This window comes from Mirounga angustirostris, unplaced genomic scaffold, assembly GCF_029215605.1.
Source record: "Mirounga angustirostris isolate CCGP_5_RB_7025 unplaced genomic scaffold, mMirAng1.0.hap1 SCAF_6, whole genome shotgun sequence".
Lineage (NCBI taxonomy): Eukaryota > Metazoa > Chordata > Mammalia > Carnivora > Phocidae > Mirounga > Mirounga angustirostris.
In genome coordinates this window covers 103,928,656-103,952,437 of record NW_026991714.1, presented here as the reverse complement: position 1 = coordinate 103,952,437, position 23,782 = coordinate 103,928,656, and the positions used below count along the sequence as shown (strand labels likewise).

The 23,782-nt window shown below is 41.0% G+C and overlaps 1 protein-coding gene across 5 annotated transcripts in view; it reads right to left on the bottom strand.

The window, feature by feature from the left end:
* The window catches only part of KAT6B (lysine acetyltransferase 6B), a 181,355-nt gene that overhangs the window by 10,895 nt on the left and 146,678 nt on the right, over window positions 1-23,782 (bottom strand). For all 5 annotated transcript variants that reach the window (XM_064594857.1, XM_045878150.3, XM_045878149.3 and 2 more), the window contains exon 14: window positions 15-246. In XM_064594857.1, the coding sequence (XP_064450927.1) occupies window positions 15-246 (232 nt within the window). The remainder of the gene's footprint in view (window positions 1-14; window positions 247-23,782) is intronic.

Sequence of the window (23,782 nt, the reverse complement as noted above, 5' to 3'; positions counted from 1 at the left end):
GCATTGGTACTCACCTGCCATCCCGTTTGTCAATCATATGGAGGTGCTGCAGGGTGGTGGCGATGTCATGTGGGCACATGCCCGTAGCTCTGCTGATGGCCTTGATGCTGATGTGCTTCTCTTGGTGGTGGTAGAGATATTCTAAGATGACGCTCTTCCAGTAGGCCAGATAGGAGAGACGGCCCAGATCAGAGAGTGGCTTTTCAGGAGACCCTGCTTGGCCTTCTCTTCTAGAAAGCAAATAGCCTAGGGCAGAAAAAGCCAAAGTCGACCTCACTGTGGTGTTTTCAGACATTGGAATGGGGGCCACTCGGAAATAACATAAGTAGCAATAAGATAAAAACAGCACATCAGACTTTATGTATGCGGTCTCTTTCCCAGTTACAGTGATTTGATCTCCATGAAGTTTATGCTTCTGAACCTTTCATGGTAGCACTCTAAGTCAATTCACATAGCTAGTGGCAGCATTCCAAATATACATCATGGCATATTTCACAGAGCTAAGGTTGAAGACGTTACTTCTGATAAATTTCAACATCCAAGTTTCTCACCAGCTTTAGATTCTTTCAAAAAACGAAATGTCAGGCACTTACTCAGAAATCCTGTCGAGGGACCACCCCAAACATTAATGGGCAAGTTGTTTTCCACAGGAAGGACCTAATGACCCTTTGACAGCTGGGTCTTAATAAAAGAGAAGGGTCTCTGTTGACTCAGATTCTATATTGCTTGTTACATTTAACTAGTCGGCTGATCTGAAGCTTTGTTTTAGGACTAATAAAAGAATGTCTTTTAAGTCAACTGCTGCAACTCACATCAGCTCCACTAGCTCTATTTTCACCTCTTTCATGTAAATTAATTTATAATCCAACCCCAGAACGTTGCTTCTACGAATAAAACAACCTCCTTAAAACAAACTGTTTCTTCGTGTATAGTCAGAAAATCCCTGAGCATGGTTAAGCTTTTGAATGTGCATCCTACAGCATTACGGTGAAGGTTCCTTGGCAAAAGGACTTTAAAATGATTTAAAACTTTAAATCTATTTGAAGGTAATTAATGAAAGCTGGCGGCTGTCTTGGTAATTAAGAGCCACTTACGGAGTAAAGAAATGCTACAAACTAATAACGTCTACCCTGCTCTAATTATCGATTTCAATAGCCTCACCTTCATGAACTTCCTAAATTTAAACAAACATCAACCACATGCAGTAGGTGGCAGCAATTACAAAATCATGCTGCTCTGTAAACCACCCAAATCTTCAGCAGTTTTCTTCTTTATCTACATTTCCAAAATGGCTGCATTCTCAAGAATTTTCTCAATTTTGGATTTTTTCTTAGAAGGAGAAATCATGCTTCTGATGCATTTTCCTGCCTCTCAAAATTACTGCAGATAATGCAGAAATAGAGAACAAGAAATCCAACCTGACCCTAGAAGGGTGTAACCACAGCATTTTGCATTTTGACAGTTTTAATCTGAATGTCATTATAAAGAATAAGCACATATTTAACTTTACGCTCTCCTGAAGTCTTTTGACTTATTTGTCTCTCTAACTCATGTTTAAGTGTAATGTAGTTGATTGAATGCAAACAAGCACCACAAAAATTTTACAGTCAAACCGCTGTCGACACGTCATTCAGCTGCATACTGAGGCTCTCAAGAGCAGGGTGTCAGGAATGCTAACAGTGATGACCATGGTGCTCAATCCAGCCCAGATCATGCCCTGTCAGTTTGGAGAAGAGCTCTCTGTCACTCAAGTACAAAGGGTGCCCAGACCTCACGACACGGATAATTGGCACGTCCGTCACCTGCCTCCTAAGTGCTTGGTACATGCTGAGAAATTTACTCAGTTGGCTGGAGGACCCAGCTCTGTCCCTGTGTTGGGGGGGAGAGGACCACAGTATCCAGGCTATGGAACTATCCCCCTTGTGACCATGAGATCCCACAATTAAAAGTCCCCTGCAGTGACTGTGAAATTCCCTCGTCCCTCACTGGTTCTTATCTGAACCCCACAGTTAGGGATGGAAAGCCCCACCCCCACAGCCCAGCAGAAAGATTTCTATACAACCGCGGTCAGAAGGCAGCAGGTGCCCTTCCTACCTTCTATTCTCCGCTACTAGGAGCAATCTTACCCAGGAAGCACATGGATTTCTTTGTTCTGTCTTCTCTTCCCTCAATCCCTACCCCGGGCTCAGCCAGAATCCCCCCAAAACATATTTTACATTACACAGCTGTTCCTATTTTCACACCCTGGGGCAGTACAAACACACCTTTATCGGGGCCTCAGCTTAAACTGGTCAGGCCACTGGAACGCTCAGGCAGCCTAGGGTCTGTGGGGAGCGTTTAAGCATAAACTTCTCAGCACCTGCAATTCCCACCACGGTAGGTGGTGGTCTCCTGGGACAACCCCTTGGACACAGTGTGCAGTGTGTGACTGACACTCCTGGAGCCCTGGGTGGGCTGGGGAGGCGGCGGCAGGGCACCAAGCCGCACTGAGCATGCGTACACTGAGCCCGTTGAGCCCACTGGACTTTCACAGCAAGCACCTCCACACCACACCAGTGAAGGCTACAGAGCAGGAAGGCTACCAACATCTGACAGCAAGTGATACCCTCCTGCATGCTGGGGAGAAAAAGTGCAAACCAAAACTCCAACCAGAAAACATCAAGCAGGTCTCCAGGGATGCTGTGCGCCAACATTTCAGACCACACAGTGCCACTGTCTAAAGGCATCACTGCATTGCCTGAAGTTAGTTTTTCCTTCTCTGACTCATGAGACCCCCAAGGAGCTTATCCCAATGGAAGGAACTTGAACTTAAGCTGAAAGCCATTTAAAAGTCCACAGTCTCCTCCTGAAGGGGACATTTTAAAATTAAATGGAATCCATTTCCACAATCAAAATGACCAGAGGTTAATTTCTTTGATTCCTTACTACTTAAGTGAAATCACTTGTAATATGTTAAAAATGTATAGCTTAGAAGACAAAGTTGTCATGTCTATTCTACTCCACTGGTGCACTAGGCAGGAGGCACTTTCCTTCAAAAAAGCTATAGCTGGTAGCACTTCACTATTCTGACCTTTGTTTTATTTTTTAAAAAAGATTTTATTTATTTGAGAGAGGGAAAGACAGACAGTGAATGAGAGGGGCAGGGAGAGAGAACCTGAAGCAGACTCCGCACTGAGCACAGAGCCCGACGTGGGGCTCGATCCCACAACCTCAAGATCATGACCTGAGCCGAAACCAAGAGTCGATGCTTAACCGACTGAGACACCCAGGCGCCCCCTACTCTGACCTTTGTAACATGGAATGATTTAAATAATGAATTTCTTGCTATCTTTTGTTTCCTTCTCCTTTTTCTAGGCTCCTCAAATCATAACTACTACACAGCCAATTGACAGAATAATTTTTGGTAAGAACATTTAGGTTATTGAGTAATTACAGCGATGTGGTGGTTTAATGTTACAGCTCTTATATGTAACTTACCAAAAAGATTCCAAGTAATTATCTAAGATGCAGGGAAATAAAAAGCACTTAACTTGGAAGCCAGTGTATTATCCTGAAGATCTGAAGCAAGTACAATACACCCCTAGTGAATAGATTCCCACAGTGCTTGAACACCTTTCCTTAACTGAGGATACTTTCAATCAGAAAACTTGAACTATCCCTGGGGGGACCTGGTTGTTCAGGCTAAAAACAAAGTGGTGTTTGGAGGACAAATCCCAGTAGCTGCAGTATAATTAATTGCTGGTGAAATTATTCCCTTTAAATTGTCTGTGAGCCAGAGGTGCTGGTGAACAGCACTTATTCTGTGATCAGGAGACTTGTAATTGGAAATTGATTGGCCTGTAAGCCCCTCACCCACATCAACTATCTTCATACTATTGAAAGCTGGCTTTCTCTTTTGCTTTACTGGAACGACTTATCCAAAGGAGGATGAGGTCTGAGTCTCAGTTTATGGACCACACACTTAATTTAAAAGATTACCAAAGTATTTGTTTAAGGGGAAAGTTAAGAAAAGCAGCATTTCTAAACTGTACTGACTGCATAGGACCCAAATTTACCTCACTTCCGTAAAGGCTGACCTACTTGTAGTAAGAGAATCAATTCTCACATTAACTAGCCCTGATCCCTTGTGTTTGAAATGGTTAACTCCATTCTAGTGAGAGGAAAAAAAGTGGTAGAAAGTTGCCTTTGTGTAGACAGATCTATTAGGATAAGGAGGGAACTATCTAGACAAGGTCAAGATTTGTTTTTACAGACCTAAATTCCCAAATTAATTGAGCTCTCAGCGTATTAAGTGCAAGGTTAACCCTTGTTTAATATGAAACATTCCTTCCTTTTGAACTAGTAATATTTCAAAATTGTAGACTGGACCAGAAGTGGAATAATGTTAATGGATAAGGATTTCCCCCCACAAAGGCAGCCACCCCTCATTTTGCACACCTTCATCTTCTACCATCTGGAACCAAACCATACGAACTTCCTCAAATACAAAGTGTGAACTTTGGCAAGCGACTCCCAATTCCCATCTGTCTGGATTATATGAGTCTGGGGTTACTAGCTGCTTTTAGGGGAAGATAATCTTCAAGGATTACACACCCTTCATCAGACACCTGTTTAGCTCAGCAAACCTTGCTGAAAGGTTCGTATCACTAGACAGCACTGGGTTTGCAAGCCTGGGAACTGACACCAGGCCAGGGATTTATGGCAGCTCTTGAGCAGAGGAAATCCGATGGCTCTAACCATGTATCTCGTGACTAGGGACGGAAATTCACTGGTCTGTGCTCATCTGTTACTGGTTTCTGGGGTTAAGCAGCTCTGTGAACAAGTGGATGAATGGCGTGGTATCAGTTTAAATAGTGATAAATGAACCTGACAGGCTATTTATGTCTCCTTGCTGAAATCTTGTGGTGATTTTGCTGTTAGTAAGGAAGGACGCTGAACCTTAGTCTTCCTACTGTTTTCAGAGAACCGGAGTGTTCCAAATAACCCGTGACCTGCCAGATTTCTTACTACTTTCCATTTATTAAAAGATATAGATGCATCCATAGCAAAAATGGAAATTTTGAATTTTTGAATTATTTTATACTTTAAGAGATTGGTTTTGAAAATGGGAATGTGACATCTCTCCCATAATTCTATGGGCTTGAAATAATTATAAAACAATTCGAATAAATACTGCTTGACTTTTCTATAGACTTCTCTACTTCCTACTGACCAGTGGTTTTCAAAGACTGGCCTCCCAGACTGGCAGTATCAGCATCACCTGGTTAACTTGTTAGAACTGCAAATTCTCAGACCTACGAACCAGAAACACTGGGGACAGGACTCAGCACTTCTGCTTTAAGAAGTCCTCCGGGTGATTCTGATGCACACAAATTTGAGGACAGCAGCTGTAAACTCTGCTATGGAGCTGCTGCTTTTGATGAGGATGTGAAAACCACCTTTTGCAGGAGGAGAGCCAGTGGGACTAAAGAATCTCGATGGGCAAGGACACCTCACCCAGCAACTCGGTGGTAGAGAACTAGGGACAGGAATCTCTAAAGCCCCACCAGGCAGAAATTTAGCAAGAGGTAATTGATTTGCTAAGTGGCTTTGTCCATCTGTACTTCTCAACCTTCATTGTGCAAATGGGCTCTGAATCGGTCGGTAGGTCGGGGTGGGGCCTGAGATTCTTCGTTTCTAACAAGTTCCTATGCTATGGAACTTGGGCCACACTTGAAATGCAAGGGTTTATATATTAAATCAATCATTCTCAAGGTTTTTGGTCTCGAGACCTCTTTACATTTAAAAAGTTATTTAAGGGCACCTGGGTGGCTCAGTCGTTAAGCGTCTGCCTTCGGCTCGGGTCATGATCCCAGTCTCCTGGGATCAAGCCCCGCATCCGGCTCCCTGCTCCGCGGGAAGCTTGCTTCTCCTTCTCCCACTCCCCCTGCTTGTGTTCCTGCTTTTGCTCTCTCTCTCTCTCTCTCTCTCAAATAAATAAATAAAATCTTAAAAAAAATTTTTTTTTTAATTATTTAAGAGCTTCTGTTCATAAGAGTTATACCTATTAATTTTATAGAGAAATTTGACAAATACTTATTAATTCATTAAGAACCAATAAACCCATTACATGTTAACTTTTTTTATGAAAAAAATTTTATCTTTCAAAATACAAAAAAAAAAAATAGCGAGGAGAGTGGCAGTTTTGCATTTTTTGCAAATCTCTTCACTGTTTGGCTTGAGAAAAAAGCTGGATTCTCATACCTGCTTTGGTATTTAATCTGCTGTGATATCACAGGTCATGAAATTACTTGAAAACTCCAATGTACACTCGTAAGAGTGAAAAGGACAAGTAGCATCTTAGCATTACTTTGAAAATAGTTATGACCTTGCGGACTCCCTAAAAGGGCCTTAGGGGTCCCGTGGAGTCCCTGGATCATACTTTGAGACCACCTGCATTAAATAAAAAATGACAAGAATTTTTTAAAAGTTGGGCAACAAGGTCACAGGTATTTTAAAACAATATGGCATTTATTTAAACACAGTATGACAGGTCATACAGGGACTACAGGTTGCGTAAGAGCAAGGGTGCTAAAACCAGACCGCCCGGAATGGAATCCAGGGCCCACTATGTACCGACCATGTGACGCTGGCTGAGCAAATTATTTAACCTCTCTGTGCCTCAGATCCCTCATCCATAAAACTTGTTGGAGAATAATCATACGTATCTCTTAGGGATGTCGTAAGAATTAAATGGATAATACAAAGCATGCAGAACCGTGCTTGGCATGTTACTGAAATGCTACATGTTAGCTACTACCATTAGTCAACGTACTGAAGGAATGAAATCTCAAGGGGATCGTTTGGGTGACCAGATATACTTAACGTAGGGCAAAGTAGGAAAACGTGGAAGAAAATGTGGACAGAAGGAAAAAGACAGACTGCTCTACAGAATCAGACTGAGAAGAGCTACCTCTCTTCTCCTACTTCTGCCTTAGGCACCTGAAAATCATTCCATTTACTCCAATGCCTCAGACAGAAGTTCTCCTCTCCCTAACCCCCAAGCTAACCACCCAAATATAAATTTAATTAAAGAAAGAAGCCATGAAAAAGCCCCCAACATATTCTGCCTCAGGAATGATCATAAGAAATTGGCGACTGCAGTACACAGCAAGCACAGTTCTGAGCTCCCCAAATTCCCTTTGGCCCTTAAGTCCTTAACTTAAAGGACTATCCTCAGACAACAGCAAGGACGTCAAACCACAATAACAATGACTGCTTGAGGGCGTCAGAGGAACCCAGAGACAGTCACCAGACAGAGGAAACAAAGACCCAAATGTCCGAGAAGACCCAAGTCTGTCCCTGGGAAAAAGGTCTGAGCCAGTGAAACCCAGAGAAAGGAGACAGTGGGTCTTTGGGGGTAGGAAGGCTGGCTGCTCTGGGTCACATACCAGACTGTCTCTATCTGAGCCCCCTTCTCACAAGCTCCTCAGCATACTGCTCCGGATGCTGAGCTCTGGCTCAATTATGCACAGGCAACAGTGGGCTTTCTTACTGAACCCGACACCCGCCTCCTTCCTGGCCAGGTCCACTCGGGAGAGGAATGATGCTCCTTTAACAGCCTTCAGTGGAAGAGCGTGTGGTAGGGGCATGACCCCCGTGCTGCTGTGTTTGCGAAAAAACCTACAGACCATGCTGGAACTTACCAGAAGAGCTCCACGATTCTGTAACTGGGCGTGAAGGAGGTGGTCATTCTGTGTCTCAGTCACCCGCGGAACATATGAACTCACCTATTATATGAACTCACAAATAGGGCATCAGGCAGCAGGAAAGGCGACGCGCCTCCCTCTGAGGAGGGTGAACACCTGTGAACGAGCTCCTGAGCTGGGGATGACCAGGGCCAGAGACAGACCTCTGTGAGATAGTCACAGGCCAAAAGTGAGTCAATAACTGATAATCTACTTCACTGAGAATGTCTCTAGTTCTCCTTTCTTTATCCTCTCGTCCAGCTCAATGCTTCTCAACCCTGGCTGTACACTGGATTCATTCAGGGGCTTTTAAATTAAAACTACACACGTCTGTACCCTACCCAACCTCAACTCATGCTTATCTCGGGCCAAACTGGTCATAGATGAATTACGGGTTATATTAAGCAAAGGGTCCTGAGGACGAGTCCATGGCCAGAATGTTAAACAAGGGTGCAACACGGGTCCCACATCTCCACGACCGACCCCCCAAAGGGCTGTGGCAGTAGCAGAAGTGCCCGATGAGAAATCCAAGTAGAAGGGGAATCCTGGAGGAAAAGGAGGCATCTAAGAGTTGAGGCTAAAGGAAGGAGATTGTCACTTGGCAACGAGAGCTCTGGGACAGACTTCACAGGAGTTTTCTTTCTTTAGACGCCTGAGGGATATTTGTTTACGTATGGCATGTCACCACACCAGCAAGGTTCTGGTCTTTTATGTAGAACATAATTTTTCTTTCTAAGAAGATGATCATATATGAAATAGATTCAGCCTCTCAATTTCTTCGTTATGAAAACGAGGCACCTCTGACAAAGGTTAAAATGGTCATGGAGCAAGAGATCTCACTCTCACTCCCAAACGAAATCATTTGGGGAAGGATTTTCAAAAATCCTTTTAAATATAACTGGGAAGTAACCACATTCTTCATGAAGCCCATTGCTTATTACAAATCTAACTTGAAGCTCTGATCCATCACCCGGAGGCACCTCTATTAGGTAATGATAAAGCACTAGGACCATGGCCTTTGCACTGACAGAAATTAGACATGGCAAAATAATGCCTTTTCTCTGACCTTTTTTGATTTTCCACAGTTCAAATCACTTTTAAACCCTAGCAAGTTTTAGGAAAAACAAATTTTCAAACACAAAACATTTTTAAGATGAAGTAATTTGGCATTTTAAAGTTCCTTCCTCTCTTATAAATAGGCAAAAGTCCACATTGGAGATTCAATCTGAAAAACTATTTCAGAAACAAATTTATGATTCTTCCAAGTTAAAATCTAGACAAAATGTTCACACCTTAGTAACAAAATCCTGGTAACAGGAATTTACCATTGAGAAGCTGTAAGATTTTAAACATTGCATTAAACACATATGCACTTCAAATAAAGCATCTGCTCCAAGCAAAGAACCGCATATACTTTTAATGCCTCACCTCTAAGACCAGTCTCCGGTTGCTAGAACATTACAATTGAACTTTTCCTTAAATAAACTAATCAAAGCAACAACTGGAGTTTCTTTTGCCCAATATTGTAGGTCTGGGGTTCTGTGGGGGCAGCTGGGGTGGTTCACAGCTAGTTATCTGGTCTATTCCTACCCGCAGACTGAGAAGAAGAGTTTCCATCCGCGTGGACACTGCCATGATTTCAGAACCATGCTCTGGGAGTCGGAATGGTTAGAAGAGCAACTCTCCTTTCCTTTGGCTCTCCCACAACCCACCCAAAATTCTGTGTCTGTGTGTGTACCAGCTATAATTTTCTAAAACAGAACAAAGAAATGTTGGAATTCTAATTCTGAGTGATAAGCTTTCACACAGCAGACCCATTACAGCAAGACTGAAGAAAGGAAAAAGTGGGGAATACAAATCTAGAAGTTTTGTCTTCCAGATTACATTTCAAAGGAAATCTGTCAGTTTTGGGGGATAACGTTCGAAAATCAAAGCACACACCATCGCCCAATCTGACTGATCAATTAATGTCAAAAATGTAAGGTAGAGAACCTATCTCCAGTTGTCCTCGGGTCATTGAGACACACAGTCCTACCCCACAGAACTCGAAAACTTCTGTTCTCACTTATTTTTTATGTATCTCCCATATGCTTTCCAACAGGATTTGAGGTAAAAAGCCTCTGGCAATAAATGGTAGTGTCCCCATGGGGTGACTGACGAGCCCATTCTGACAGACATGCAGCCCACATGCAGGCTGGGGTGGGAGCAGATCTCGTGTCATGTAGGTATCTAGCCTTTAATCCTCTAGGAATCTTAAAAGTCCAAAGTGGCTAGAGTTAGATGTTAGCAGTTGGAAAAACAAAACTGCATGAAATATCATCACTAGCAGTATTTATTAACAGACTGCCCGTTACTAGCCCTTCAGTTAGTTAGTAGGTGATACCTTTCTCGAAGTCCACCGTTTACACTGCCTCCCTAATGCCGCAGCGCTTAGGGCTGAGCCTTCAGTAACAATATATTAATATCAGCACGGCTTTGGCCAAAGTATTATCCCCGTGAGCCTTTTACTGTGGGGTCACTGTTAACCAAAGAATCTCTGTTCATCTTCCCAAGGACTGGAATGGTTTAGTCCTGTGCTCAGCAGCTGAGTGCGTCCGATGTCCCAGGCACTCTTCTAGTTAGGGTGTGCACAGACACTCCATTTTCTAAATTTAATAAGGAAAAAATCTCTGCGAGTGTAATTTCTTAACTACTATGCAACTGCTGAACACAAGAACCACAAACTACATAAATAACAGGAACTCAAATAGACATGTTAACAGCTAAAGTTCATTTTTAAGAATCAATTCAATATACTACATTGCAAGCAATCAATCACACTGCAATCATCATTTACAAATCAAAGTACAAGGCAGATACTCATGGGGGTATATACAACTAGGTGGAAGTGTGTGATTATGGACGAGCAGATTGAAACTGTAAATTATGTAACTGTCTCTCGTAATTACCCTGCTTGAAAACCAAAAGAAACTTCCTGTATAATTTTGCAGGAGAATGGGGATGGAACTACAGAATCACTTTTTAGTTGGTTTTAACCCTTCAACAGCTATTTAGTTACGTGTGATAGGTCAAAGAAAGTTTATGCTTATTTATGAAAAGTTGGCAGGGAGGTATTTCAAAGTAATCCTCTGAAAAGCTCCAGATTATTAATGAAACCTGATGATTTCGCTTCCTCCTCAGGAAAGATTTATCTCAATTATTTGGTAAAACGAACAACATTTAAAACAAATTCACAGACGTCATTCATTTTACTTTCTCTCTAACAACATTCATTATGGTCTCCAAGTTTTTAACTAAGACGTATCTTCTGCCTGGTAGGAAAAAAATCTCATTAACTTTCTTAAATTCATGGGGAAAAGCTCCAACACTGGGCAAACCACAGGGCAGGACTTCTAATCTCTGAACAGAGAACCATCCTCTTCTTAAGAAGGAAGCCTGTTTTTTTGCAATAAGTAGTCAGCAAAACTTCGTTTCAGCGTATTTTTAAGACATTCTAGCTTTTTCTTTCCCTTTCTTAAAGTCTAACATTTAACATCTTTTCTCTTCTGTAAGCATGGTTTCTGGTGCCCTAAAGATCTGCCCCAAATATCAGAACTTGGACATCCAGCATTCTGGGAGAAGGAAGCTTTCCCTCATTTTAAATTAAAAAAAAAAAGGGAGAAAGAAAGGGAGGGAGGAAAAAGGGAGAGACAGACAAGGAACATGAGAAGTTCCAATGCTGCTGTGGCCTCTCTGTATCATATTTTCTCTCCTATCCACCCCTATCCTCAAGGCCATTCTTTGTCTGAATGCACTATTTTATCACCACTCTGTTAACATACAACTCTTCAATTATGTTTCTCTAGGTTTAAGAGTGGAAACACAATTTACAGGAAGGCAGTTTTCTAATGGACTAGACTCAACACTTGAGAGGATATGATTCTGGTACATTTCAGTACATTTCCTTCACATAAAGTCTGATGTGGAGAAGCTCCCAATACACCAAATACCCATGTATTCACACTTTGATTTTAAAACGGTAAAGGTGAAAAACTCTCTCTTTTATTTTATTTTGTTTATTTTATTGTTTTTTTTTAAGAGAGAGAATGACTGCTAGCAGGGGGGTGAGGTGGGGGGGAGGAGGGGCAGAGGGAGAGGAAGAGAATTCTTTTTTTTTTTTAATAAATTTTTATTTATTTGAGAGAGAGAGTGAGAGAGAGAGAGCAAGAGAGGAGGGAGGGGGAGAGGGAGAAGCAGACCCCCCACTGAGCAGGGAGCCCGATGCGGGACTCAATCCCGGGACTCCAGGATCATGACCTGGGCCGGAGGTGGTTGCTTAACCAACTGAGCCACCCAGGCGCCCCGAGGAAGAGAATCTTAAGCAGGCTCCACGCCCAGTGTGGATCCCGATGCGGGGCTTGATCCCAGGACCCCAAGTTCATGACTCAAGCTGAAACCAAAAGTCTGAGCTAAACCAACTCAGCCACCCAGGCACCCGAAAAACTGTATCTCTTTTAAAAACATCACTAACATAATGCCACCAATAAATCAAAAAGTTTTCATTTTAAGAGTTATAAGAATCTAAGTTCCAACACAGATACCGTAGGGTGTGAACTCCCATTTTAAGACCATTGATTTCTTAAAAAATAAAAAAGGCAAAAATAAAACACAGATCTAGAAAATGACATTAAACAAATATATAGCTTAATGAAAGGCAGCCACCCTTGTAATCACCACCCAGGATCAAGAAATAGACGTTTGCCAGTCACCCTGAAAAACCTTCCATTTGTCCCATCCCAGTCATCCCTCCTTTTTCCCTCCCAAGTAACCACTATCCCGACTTTCATAGTGTTTCATTATACTTTTATCACCCAACATACCCCAGGTACTAAAATATAGTCCTGTTCATTTAAAAAAAAATCTATCTTTTAAGTCTCTTTTAGTCGATGGGTTCCCCTCTCCACTCCCTTTCTTTTCCTTGTAATTTATCTACTGATGAACTGGGGCCATCTGACCTACAGAGTTTCCACAATCCGGATTTTGCGGATTGCATACACGTGATGTGGTTCAATTTGTTCCTCTTTCCTCTGTGTTCCTGCAAAATGGCAGCTGGATCCAGAGGCTTGGTGAGGCTTTGGGTCCAACCTCTGGCAAACTACAGGTGATGGTGTGTCCCTTGATCAGGAAGCACATAATCTCTGGTTGTGTCCCCTTTCACAATGCTGCTGTTGAAGTTCAAGGTCTAGATCAGTTAATTCATTGGCAGAATCGCAAAACAGCCATGTGTTAATTCTATCATTTCATTTATTGGCTGGATATAAAAAGATGTTTTCCCTTATTAACTATTTGTTTACCTAGGGGTATAGGTCATATAGGAAAGGCAAGTTAAATGTTTTATTTACCCATTTTTAAGATAATGAACTGGTTCCTATCATCCTCTAAATTTGATTTTAGGTGTCATTATGAATGTGTGAGTTTATATATTTGGTGAGTTTCAATCAATTGCAACTGTTGTCTTTACTGTTACACTTATTGTCCCGTGGGAGCCTCTTCAAGTTAAATCCTGAGTCCTTTTGACAAGACCCTAATAATTTTTGTCTCCTTGCTATCTAGTATGAAAGAAGAAACATTCCAAACACTCCTTTTCACAGAAAGAACTCTACGTCATTTTAAATGATTCAATCTGCCCCCCAAAAAGGATATATGCAAATATACAGTGAGGTCTACCTGTATCACATTTCCTCAAGATTTCACCAACACGTTTTCAATTCTTTCTGCTTTATATAATAACACTGCATATTTTTTCAATGTGGACAAATAGTTACATGCATAACTGAATTGCTTTTAATCCACTCAACTATTCTAAAGCACTTTATAAACTTTAAAACAATTTTGTTGGAAAAAAGGAGCTCCTCTATGATGCTAACCCAAAGCAGGACTCAATAGAAATAATTACAAAACAGAGGTTTTTATATTAGTAAACATGAACATGTACCACTAATACTAGAGTAAAAACAAGCTAACCACAAATTGATGGGGGAGAAAAAAAAAATCAGATTCCTAACTAGTATTTTCCTACCAGAATTCTAAACAAATGAGAGAAAAATCTTTTGCTTTACCCAAAACAAATTGCTGTGGGGAAAAAAAATACTACCTCACAGACAGCTGAAATTATAAATGTGCTGGTTAGAAATCCCATCATGAGAGGATGTTATCTTAGGATATTGTGCTACAAACGTTAAGACTACAAGCTGGAAAGTATGTTTAAGGGAAATGGTTCCCTGGAAACCAAAATCAGGTATAGTACTCAGCTCAACCAATCAGAACAGAATCTTTCTTGATCTTGTTTTGGATAAGGTACAAATGTTTCCCTTGCATGCACCTGAACTGGGAAGACGAAAAGAGAGCTGGAGGCCTTTCCTCTCCTATCCTGGCAGCCCCGTGTGCCACCCAAACATGCAGCGTCGCATGCCTCGGATGAATCCTCCGTGTGTCTGACCGCCCACTGACCTGTGGGTTAAGGCCGGGGCCCTTTATCCTTACAGTCTCATCACCTAGGCCAGCCCCTGGCACAACCCGTGTAAATAAAGCATGGTTACTGAAGGAAGTGATGAGGGAATAAAGAAGGGGAAAAAACAGACTGAGAAGAGAGCTCGGGTCAAGCACCAGCTGCCACAAGGAGCCAGGTGAATGTGGTAGGTGCCGTCAGGGACACAGAAGAGTGCTGATGAGATATCCGCATTCCTTTATTACTTACTCCCACAACAAACCCTTTTTTGGCTCACCTACTATGCGCATCCCACTGGTGCTCACAGCTCGGAGTTCAGCAGTGAGCCAGCCTGGCCCTCATGATAATGCTGTCAAGCTTCCATTTACAGCTGAAGACAGGTTTTCCCATACTAATTATGTGAATTTGTCCAGTATAGTAGGGTTTCAAAATGACTCACTACAAATGCCGGTCAGTGTTAGAAATCCAAACAGACAAAAGATCTGTAAAAACAATCCACCTGCATGCCAAATCTTGAAAAAATTCAGAGCTATGTAAGGCAAAACAGTAGCTGTAGACCGTATGTTTCTTATTTACAACATTTTCATTGAAGCAATGAATACAAACTATTCTATAAGAGCTATTTATTTGCTCTTTATGACAAGCTTTGTTAAAAAAAAAGATACATAAATAAATTGTTAGCTGCACTGCCTCATGCAACTTATTTCTATGCATTCGGTAACAGTCAACCTCTGAATAAATCACCGAGAGCTCAAATTTCAACCTTGATGTTATCTTTAACATATTAAAATATATTGCACTTCAGTCCAATATCATAAAACAGTCATGACAAAGGCTTTTAGCACAACATATCATAATGAGAAAATAAGGAAAAGTAGCCATTTTCCTTATTATATTATAAACCAGAATGCTATTAAAATATATGTCACCATGATACTTATTCTTCTGTAAGTCAAAACATGTCTTCCAAAACCCAGCAAAAGTCTGAGGACACAGCTGCCGGTCCTGTTTCCACAAGTGTCATGGTGGGGGGTGTGGGGAGGGTATCTTAGAAAAGGCTATAAAGGACTTGAGCCCCATTTCAAAAGCATAACTGATTATTCTTTAATGACTGCCTGGGCTGTGCTCACCCAGGGAGGAGAGCTGCCGGGAAAGCTGTGCAAAGAAAAAAGCTTTCTTGAGAGTTCCTTAACACGGAAGTTGGAATTTTCCTTCCAAAATAAATGCATGAAGAAATGAATTATCTGATAAAAGTCAGGAAAAGATAAGTTTCTCTTCAACCAACTGTGTGTAAATGTGAATTTTGTCACAGCTCTCATCTGTCCGCCCAGGGGTTATAGTAGATGGTGGCAATCTTCTTTCTGATGCAGCTTGAATGATAGAAGCTGTGCTTGAACAAAACACCAGCCCTCAAAAGGAGGCAGGGCACACCGGACATCATTTGGAAGTTAAGTAAACCACAGCTGACTGATTATGGTCTAATAAAATAAGTCTTCTTCATAAGAATCACGTGTGAGGAGAGAAAGCACATTAAGAAAGCTCTTTTCACAGTAATTCTTTCAACATTTGGTTAATAAGGACCTACTAAGTGCCAGGCTCTTCCAGGAGGTGAGACTGCCCCGAAGTCTCTATCCCCAGGAATCTTACTTTTGGGGAAGGAAATGGGCAATAAACAGTAAATATATAAAAGACACATGCAACTTTCTAAATGACTTTACACTTGCTCAGCCTTTAGCATTTCTTAATAGTGCCACTGAAAAAGAGAAAACTATTAAATAAAAGTTGCATAAGGAAATAAATACCACATGTCAAATTTATAGCTCCTTCATTCAATTCACTTACAGGGAACCAGAGGGTTTCAGTCATATAACATGTCCCCAAGAGACACCATCACAGTCCCTCAAAACCTTTGATGCTCGGCTTGTGGGGCTCAGAAATGGGGGAAAGTGAAATATTTACACTGCAACAGTGAGTGCTTCACGGCCTCTACCTCATCATGGAGAAATGGAGAGGACAGAATTCACATGTCTCACTGGGGTAAAAGGTGAGGCTGCTCAGAGTGAGGTGACAGGCACCAGGGTTCTGGCCACCACAGGGCTGAAGACAGTGCTATCTGTGCCTCCCTGTAACCATTCTCAGGTTACCCACTGGGAAGGGCAGTGATGCCCAGAGACCCTTGCTAGACAAGTGGGATGTGTCACCAGGGCCTGTCAGGCCAGGACCCAGCTCCTGGGAAGAATCTGCTTACCCTGAAATTATACTCAACTTGCTGTCAGAGAGAAGTCAGTGACCCCTATGCAGTCTCAGCAACTCAAGAGTCTACCAATAGTCAGGTAAAACATGGGTTACTGGAATACAACCAACTGGACTTCTAAATTAAAACTCCTACTTAATTGGAGAGAGGCCTGTCAGTATCAAAAATTTGTTCCAAAAAAAAGCCATTTTCAGGTAGGATGAAACAACTCTAAATCTCTGCTTAAAAGTCATCTTTTTTAAAAAAAATATTTTATTTATTTATTTGTCAGAGAGAGAGAGGGAGAGAGGAAACAAGCAGGGGGAGCAGCAGAGAGAGAAGCAGGCTCCCTGCTGAGCAAGGAGCCCAATGCAGGACTCGATCCCAACACCCTGAGATCAGGACCGGGGCCAAAAGCAGCCGCTTAACCAACTGAGCCACCCAGGCGCCCCTCATCTTAAGTTCTTAAGTTTTACTTAAACTGTGTTTTGAAAAGTTTGTAGCGGCAGCCCTTTTAAAGTAGTCTGAACTCCAAGTTGCTAGCTGACGACCTCAACTACTATGGCACGTATTCCTGAGTTTAGGTATCATGTATTACAACATTTAAGCTAGTAGCTAGCATCTAAGATATGGGGGAAGAAGTAGTTTTCTCTTTGAGAGATTGGTTATGGTTACCCTCTGAACATCACACCCTTCTAGGTAGAGATGAGGTATTCGGCTTTCTTTCTAATTCTGCTTGAGGGACCTAGAAGAGCTCTGAGAAGTAGGAAGCGGGAAACCAGACAGAAGATGCTTTCTTGTTCTAAGGAATGCTTCCTCAGGAAACCAGCCAAGAGTTATAAGGAGGCTAAGAAAAGGCAAAACTGGGACTCTCTAGGTACCTGAGGGATCCCTGTCATTAGAACCAGAAGGGGTAAAGAATGAAGGTGTGGAAGATTAACCCACTAATTCTCAGTGAGAAAGAAACTAGATAATTAAATTGTACCAAGAGGCATCTTTCTTATATTTCTTGTAAGTTTAAGTTTCTTGTATTCCTTATTTTTCTTAAACCCAGGTATGTGTGTGTATATGTGTGCCATTTTTAAGAAAATAGAAGTCAAAGGACATTGCTGACTACACTTACAAGTGACCAAAGTCGTAACTTGTAGGCACAAAACTGGGTTATCTGCACTCATCTTCTAGCAACACTCACTAAACACAGACTCAGTTCTTAAATGGTATACATTCCTCACAAAAGCCACAGAGAAACTCCTCAAGAGAAATCACAGAAAAGGTCAGCAAAGGGGACTTCCTGAAATGAGTGCCTAGTTCATTCAATCACTCCTACTTCCTCTTGAGTTCTAGCCCATGAAGGACAATCCTGAGACACTGCATGATATTTTAATACTGAATAAAGAAAGCCAAGAATTGAACCTGCTTACAAACTTTCATGATTAGTCTACAAATAAACAGACACTAATTTTAAAAAATGCTTAAATGTACAGTTAAGGGATAATTTATGTAACTGATGCCTATCTACTAGTCTCAGAAGACCAAAGGTGTTAAGTTTGTAGACTTTTGGACCCACTGTCATCTACCCTTTATAAAAGCTTCCCCAAGGGTGGCTCAGTTGGTTAAGCAACAGCCTTCGGCTCAGGTCATGATCCCGGAGTTCTGGGATCAAGTCCTGCATTGGGCTCCCTGCTCAGCAGGGAGTCTGCTCCTCCCTCTGACCCTACCCCTCTTGTGCTCTCTCTCTCAAATAAATAAAAAATGAAATCTTAAAAAAAATAAAAAAAGCTTCCCCAAGGTTATGTCAAGGCTGAAACAAACAAGAAAGTTAGTTAAGATTTAGAATTCTTATAATTCTAGTTAGTATGTTTGATGATTTTAAATTAGGAAAGAATGTTGAATTTCATCAAATGCCTTTTCTGAATTTTCATTAAACAACTCATCTGGATATCACTTTTTGTTGTTCCCGTCACTGCTCCCTGGCCGCCCTTCCACCAGTGCTCCAGCCTCTGTAGTTTAAAAAACAAAAACCAGGTTCCTGTGCCCCCAAGCCCTTGATGGTTGAGCTTTCTGAATTCACTTTTTAAAATTCTACATACACCACGGTCCTCCAAAGCATACTTCTTATACCTTATCTTAATCTTCTTCTCTGGGGCACTGAACAGTGCCTGGGGAGTGATTTTGGACAAGCTTCTTAGTGATAACAGTAACCAACCTCCTAAGGTCTTTGCAAGGATGAAGCAAATTGACCTGTGTAATTCAGGTGACAGTGCCTGGCACACAGTAAGTGCTCTAGAAAGGTCAGCTAGGATTATGACTACTGTTGTTGCAATGCTGACCTCTTTTGGCTTCCCTAACACCTTTCTCCCCTGATCCTCTTCCTACTTCTATACCCTTTTCAGTTTCGTTGATAACTTCCTCATCCTCTATTAGCCCTTAACGGGTTGGAACTTCAAGCACTCCATCCTCAGCCCTGTCTCCCTACACTTTCCCGGGTTGTCCTCATCCGTACCTATGGTTGCCGCCACCACACTCTGCCCACCACTCCCAGTAGCTCCCTTTAATGCATTCCCCTGCTGAGCTCCAAACTCTCAAGGAAAGTTGTATGCGGATGTTCACAATCACAGTGAAGGCAACACAGCCAAAGCTGCACTCGCTACCTTTCCAAGCTCAGTTCATTCGTCCATTCATCTACATTTACTGAGCAGCACGAGGTGCCAGGCAGAATTCTACCTGCTGCAGAACAGGAAAATACCTGATTCATTTCCATGTGTCCTCATTGCCACTCCCTCAGGTCAGGCCTTCACGATTCTTAAATTAGTTTTCTTTCTATTTACAGCAATAAGTATGAAGAAGAAAATAAAAATTGTCTCTAATTCTAATTCTAGAAATAATCTGGAAGTGTGTTTCTTTCCCTTCTCTGCATATACTTTTTTGTAATTGAGTACATATATATATACAATTTTGAAAGCCATGTATTTATCATAAACATCTTCCTATTTTATTGAAAATTCTTTAGAACATAATTCTTAATAGCTAGTAATATTCCGTTATATGGATGTACCATAATTTTTCTCAGGGAAATGGTTCTCTCTTACTTTTGACTATTGAGAGGGTTTCAGTTTTTTGTTTCTACTATAAACAATGGCACTGTGACAGACAACTGTACCAAAACATTAACTCTTTGAGTAACAGAAGTGTGGGGGATTTAATTTTCTCTTGGTATTTTATCTGTGCTTTCTAACTTTCTACTATGAGTTTATACTGCTATAATTGGGGGAGGGGGTGAAAGGAGAAGGGAAGTCCACTCTTTAAAAAACGAATACAAAACATGTTGTTACATTAAATATGAAATTAATGCACAGTGACTGAAGTATATTGATTTCCTTAGAATAAATTCCTTTCCGATGTTTTTGATATATATGTCAAAGTTCTGGAAAACGTCTACCAATTTACACCTTCTCCAGTGTAAATCTAACAGCCCACCTATGTCAACTTAGATTTGGCTATATTTAAAAATCTTTGCTAATTTGGTAGGCAAAAAATTATAATCTTGCAGTTATTTGAATTTGCACTTTTAAATCACCAACAATTTTTTTTCCCGTATTTTAATGAGCCACTTGTACTTGACAGACTGTGGAGCATCGTGGCCTAGAGTCCAAGTGCTCGGACTCAAACTAGAGCGGTGCCATTTCTTGTTTGCATAGCTGGGCCTTGTTTCCTCACCCATAAAGCAAGATCAAAACGTCTCAGCCAGTGTTGTGAGGGTGCAGTGAGTCAGGACTCTTAGGAAAGTGGCTGGCACACAGTAGGCACTCAGCAAATGTCAGCAGTGCTGCTGCCACCAAGGAGTTTCCTTTTCTGTGCCTTCTGCATTCGTGGCCTCTGCTCAGTTTTCTATTAAGGTTTACGCTTTAACACTATCAAACCTTTCCTTTTAAATATTTGTTTAAATGCTATAGCTGTCAAAGCTTTGCCTGGCATGTTTGTTGCAAACATCTTTCCCATTATGTTTGCTTTTAAATATTAATACTTTTTACCATATAGACATTTTACCTTTTTACATAGTCAAGCCATCTGTATATTCTTTTGTGATTTCTTCCGCTGCATTAACACTTCGTGCTAGGATGTCCTAGACCATCCAAAGACCAGAGAACTGTATATCCTTTCTTCTTCTACTTTCGAAGTTTTTGTGTTTTCATTTTTTGTTAATCATCTAAATCTTTTTTTTTTTTTTTTAAGAGAGGGAGCAAACAAACAGGGGGAGGGGCAGAGGGAGAGAGAGAATCTTAAGCAGGCTCCACATCCAGCATGGAGTCCGACACAGGGCTTGATCTCACGATCCCAAAATCACGACCTGAGCTGAAATCAAGAAATCAAGAGCTGGACACTTAACCACCCAGGCGCCCTGGATCATCTAAGTCTAAGTTACAAATATGGAAATGTGGAAAGACAGAATAAAACCTTGTGGTGGTGCTGATCTGGAATGCAAGGTTACAATATGAACTCATGACTGGGGTGTGGGGTATGGTGTGTGTGTGTGCACGTGTGCATGTGTGTAGACAGAGATGGGGATGAGAAGGAATCTCAGATTCCAGGAGAAAAGAGACGGGGTATCAACTTCAACCTTGACAGTCACTCCTTCCACTACCCACTTAAGTTCTGAGCAAAGAATCACAAAACCCATAAGGTGGTTTATGAGTGGGCCAGGAGTTGGTATTGTTTAGTCACTTTGGCCAAGCTCCGCAAATGACCTCCTGGGGAGCCCTGCTCTGCAAACCCCAGACAGGCTGTTCCAGGAAGAGTAAGACAACAACTTATTCCAAGGACAGCATTTGGTCCCATGGATGACCATTCCCCCTCTGGACGGTCCTGGAGAACAGTGTTCAAACTTTTGGGATTTGCAGTTTTTTATATACATTTACACATTTCACATCATATGGCACCCATGTCTCTAATCCAGTGTGTAAGTAGGCAGCTGGGCAGCTACAGCCTTCTTCCCACTGCTCTTGTCTAAGCTTCCTAAACTGGCAGTTACTATAGACAAAATATTTTCCTGCCGTACAACTTTTATTTGAATTACTGAAAATACATCCCCTGACCAAAAGATCCTCAGGCTCATGTACAAAACAGAAATAAAATAAATCTAACAATTAAAAGGTCCCTTAAAAAAAAAAAAAAAAGCGCATATTTTAGAAAACCAGTAACCTTGGTTATCTGTTTTGCCCTGAGTTCTGAATTATGAGGCTGACAGGGATTATGAGAGGTCATGTGGTTTACCTCCTTACTCTGCAAGATTGGATCTAAATCATTCTAGAAAGATATTTATCTACTATTATTTTAAGTAACTCCAAAGAAGGAGAGGCTACCAATTTTTTCAGCAGCCTACTCTATCTTCTTTAAAACTTTGTGGCCAAGGATTTTTTTGTTTTGTTTTGTTTTAAATTGAATTTCTATTGGGTTTACATCAGTTCCCATTTTCATTGAGTATTGTAAAATTCTTCCCCCCGTTTCCTCTTCTCTGAAGGAGTAACACCAAGCCCTTTTCAACTTTATTCAAATAATTTACCACATTCCTTACCCCACCCCAGCATAGGGGCAATGTCAAGGGTACAGGAAGAGAAAAATCTAAAAGTTACACCCTCAGCAGCACTGTACTACCCAGACACACAGTAACGGATGGCATTCATCATGATGGCCCTGAGCAATCTAGAAAGGTTCCAATGGGTTCCAGAGTTCTGGTTTAAAAATACAGGGTAGACTCAAATACAGAAGGGAACGTCTTTGTTCCTGGGTTGTTCTCTTATGTAAAAGGCTTCTCTATTAGATCATGCTGTACAAATAAGATGCTACTGTATTTAGAAACTTGCATTTTTATCCATTAAGTAGTAATCCCTTTTTAAATTTTAGGTAGAAAATCACTGTGTGCAGTACCATGTATCACTTTGAAGATTCCATTCAAATCAAGAAAAATACACTGAATGCAGATTACTGATCATACTGTCTTACTACTGAAAACAAAGAAGGTATCCAAGGAGTTTACAGTCAGTTGGAAGTATGACACATCACTTATCACCAATAAAGCAGGCATTGCGTCTAAGTGCTATGCTACAGAGATAAGGAGCCAAGAAGGGAATGAGATCAATCTCCAGGAGGTGGGATCAAATAGAAGAGGTTCTTGATCTGGCTCTTAAAAATGGGTAGGATTCTGAACAGACGAAGGCTGGGGAAGGAGGAAGTGGTCACTTCAGGAAAGGGACTGCATAGACAAAGAATGGAAATATGGAAACATGCTCAGAATATTTGAGGAAAAAGAGATTAGCAGATGAAAAAGCCTTAAAAAAATTAGCTGGAAGTAGGTGCTAGGATACCTTGAATACTGAGCTCTGGAGTTTGCCTTATTCTGTAGGCACGCAGATGCTAAAAGTATCAAAAGGTTAAGGCTTGGACTGTTGCTATGCATATCAGAAACCAAAATGTTTATGCAACAACTTATAAATGGTGGCCACACAAAAAAAGGGGTTTGCCCATAGAACGATTACATCTAGAACTCTGTAAAATAAAAATGGTGACCTCCTGGTAAGATGGCCCTCCATGGGAGAACTGGATCAGGAAACAAAGGATAAGACTAAGAAAATGAATTAATAACTAGAAATGTTAACTGAAAATATAAAAATAGTCAATAAATAATACTTCAAAAAAAGAACAGTATTCTCAATGTCAACAGATTGTGCAAATCTGTCCCAAACTGCTATACAGTCGTTTTATACCCCAACTTTAATATTTCAGTATCTAGTAATAAAGATTTGGACTCAACGTATTTCTTCATGATTTTCCTTGAGCACATTTATATTGTGGTTTTTGCATTTGATGTACCTTATGAAGATTATGCAATTTCCTAAATTTTCCTTCTTTCAGTTTAAAATCAGACAAACTACAATCTGGTTATGAAGAAGCACACAGTTCCTAGTGACAGATTTTTACATGGTCAGAAATTACTATTATCATGGATACTTGGCCTTTGTGTTATCTGGGTATTTTGAAATGAATTCTGCCAATGTAACCTTAGCACTCCATTTACACACCCCATATAATATAAACAAGGAGGAAAAAAAACTACCCATATTTTTTACATTATCCTATGCATCCTTTTGTATATCATTCCAATTTTAATTGAAGAGACTCTAAAGATACAAATGTGTATAAAAAATATTTCTTGGGCAACCTTCTAGAAAAAAACATTGTATAATTTCCATAATAGAAAAAGGGAAATTAACAAAATAAGAGAGTTATTTCTACTAGAAAGACTCAAAGGATAAGCCACCTAAAGAATTGTTTTTCTAA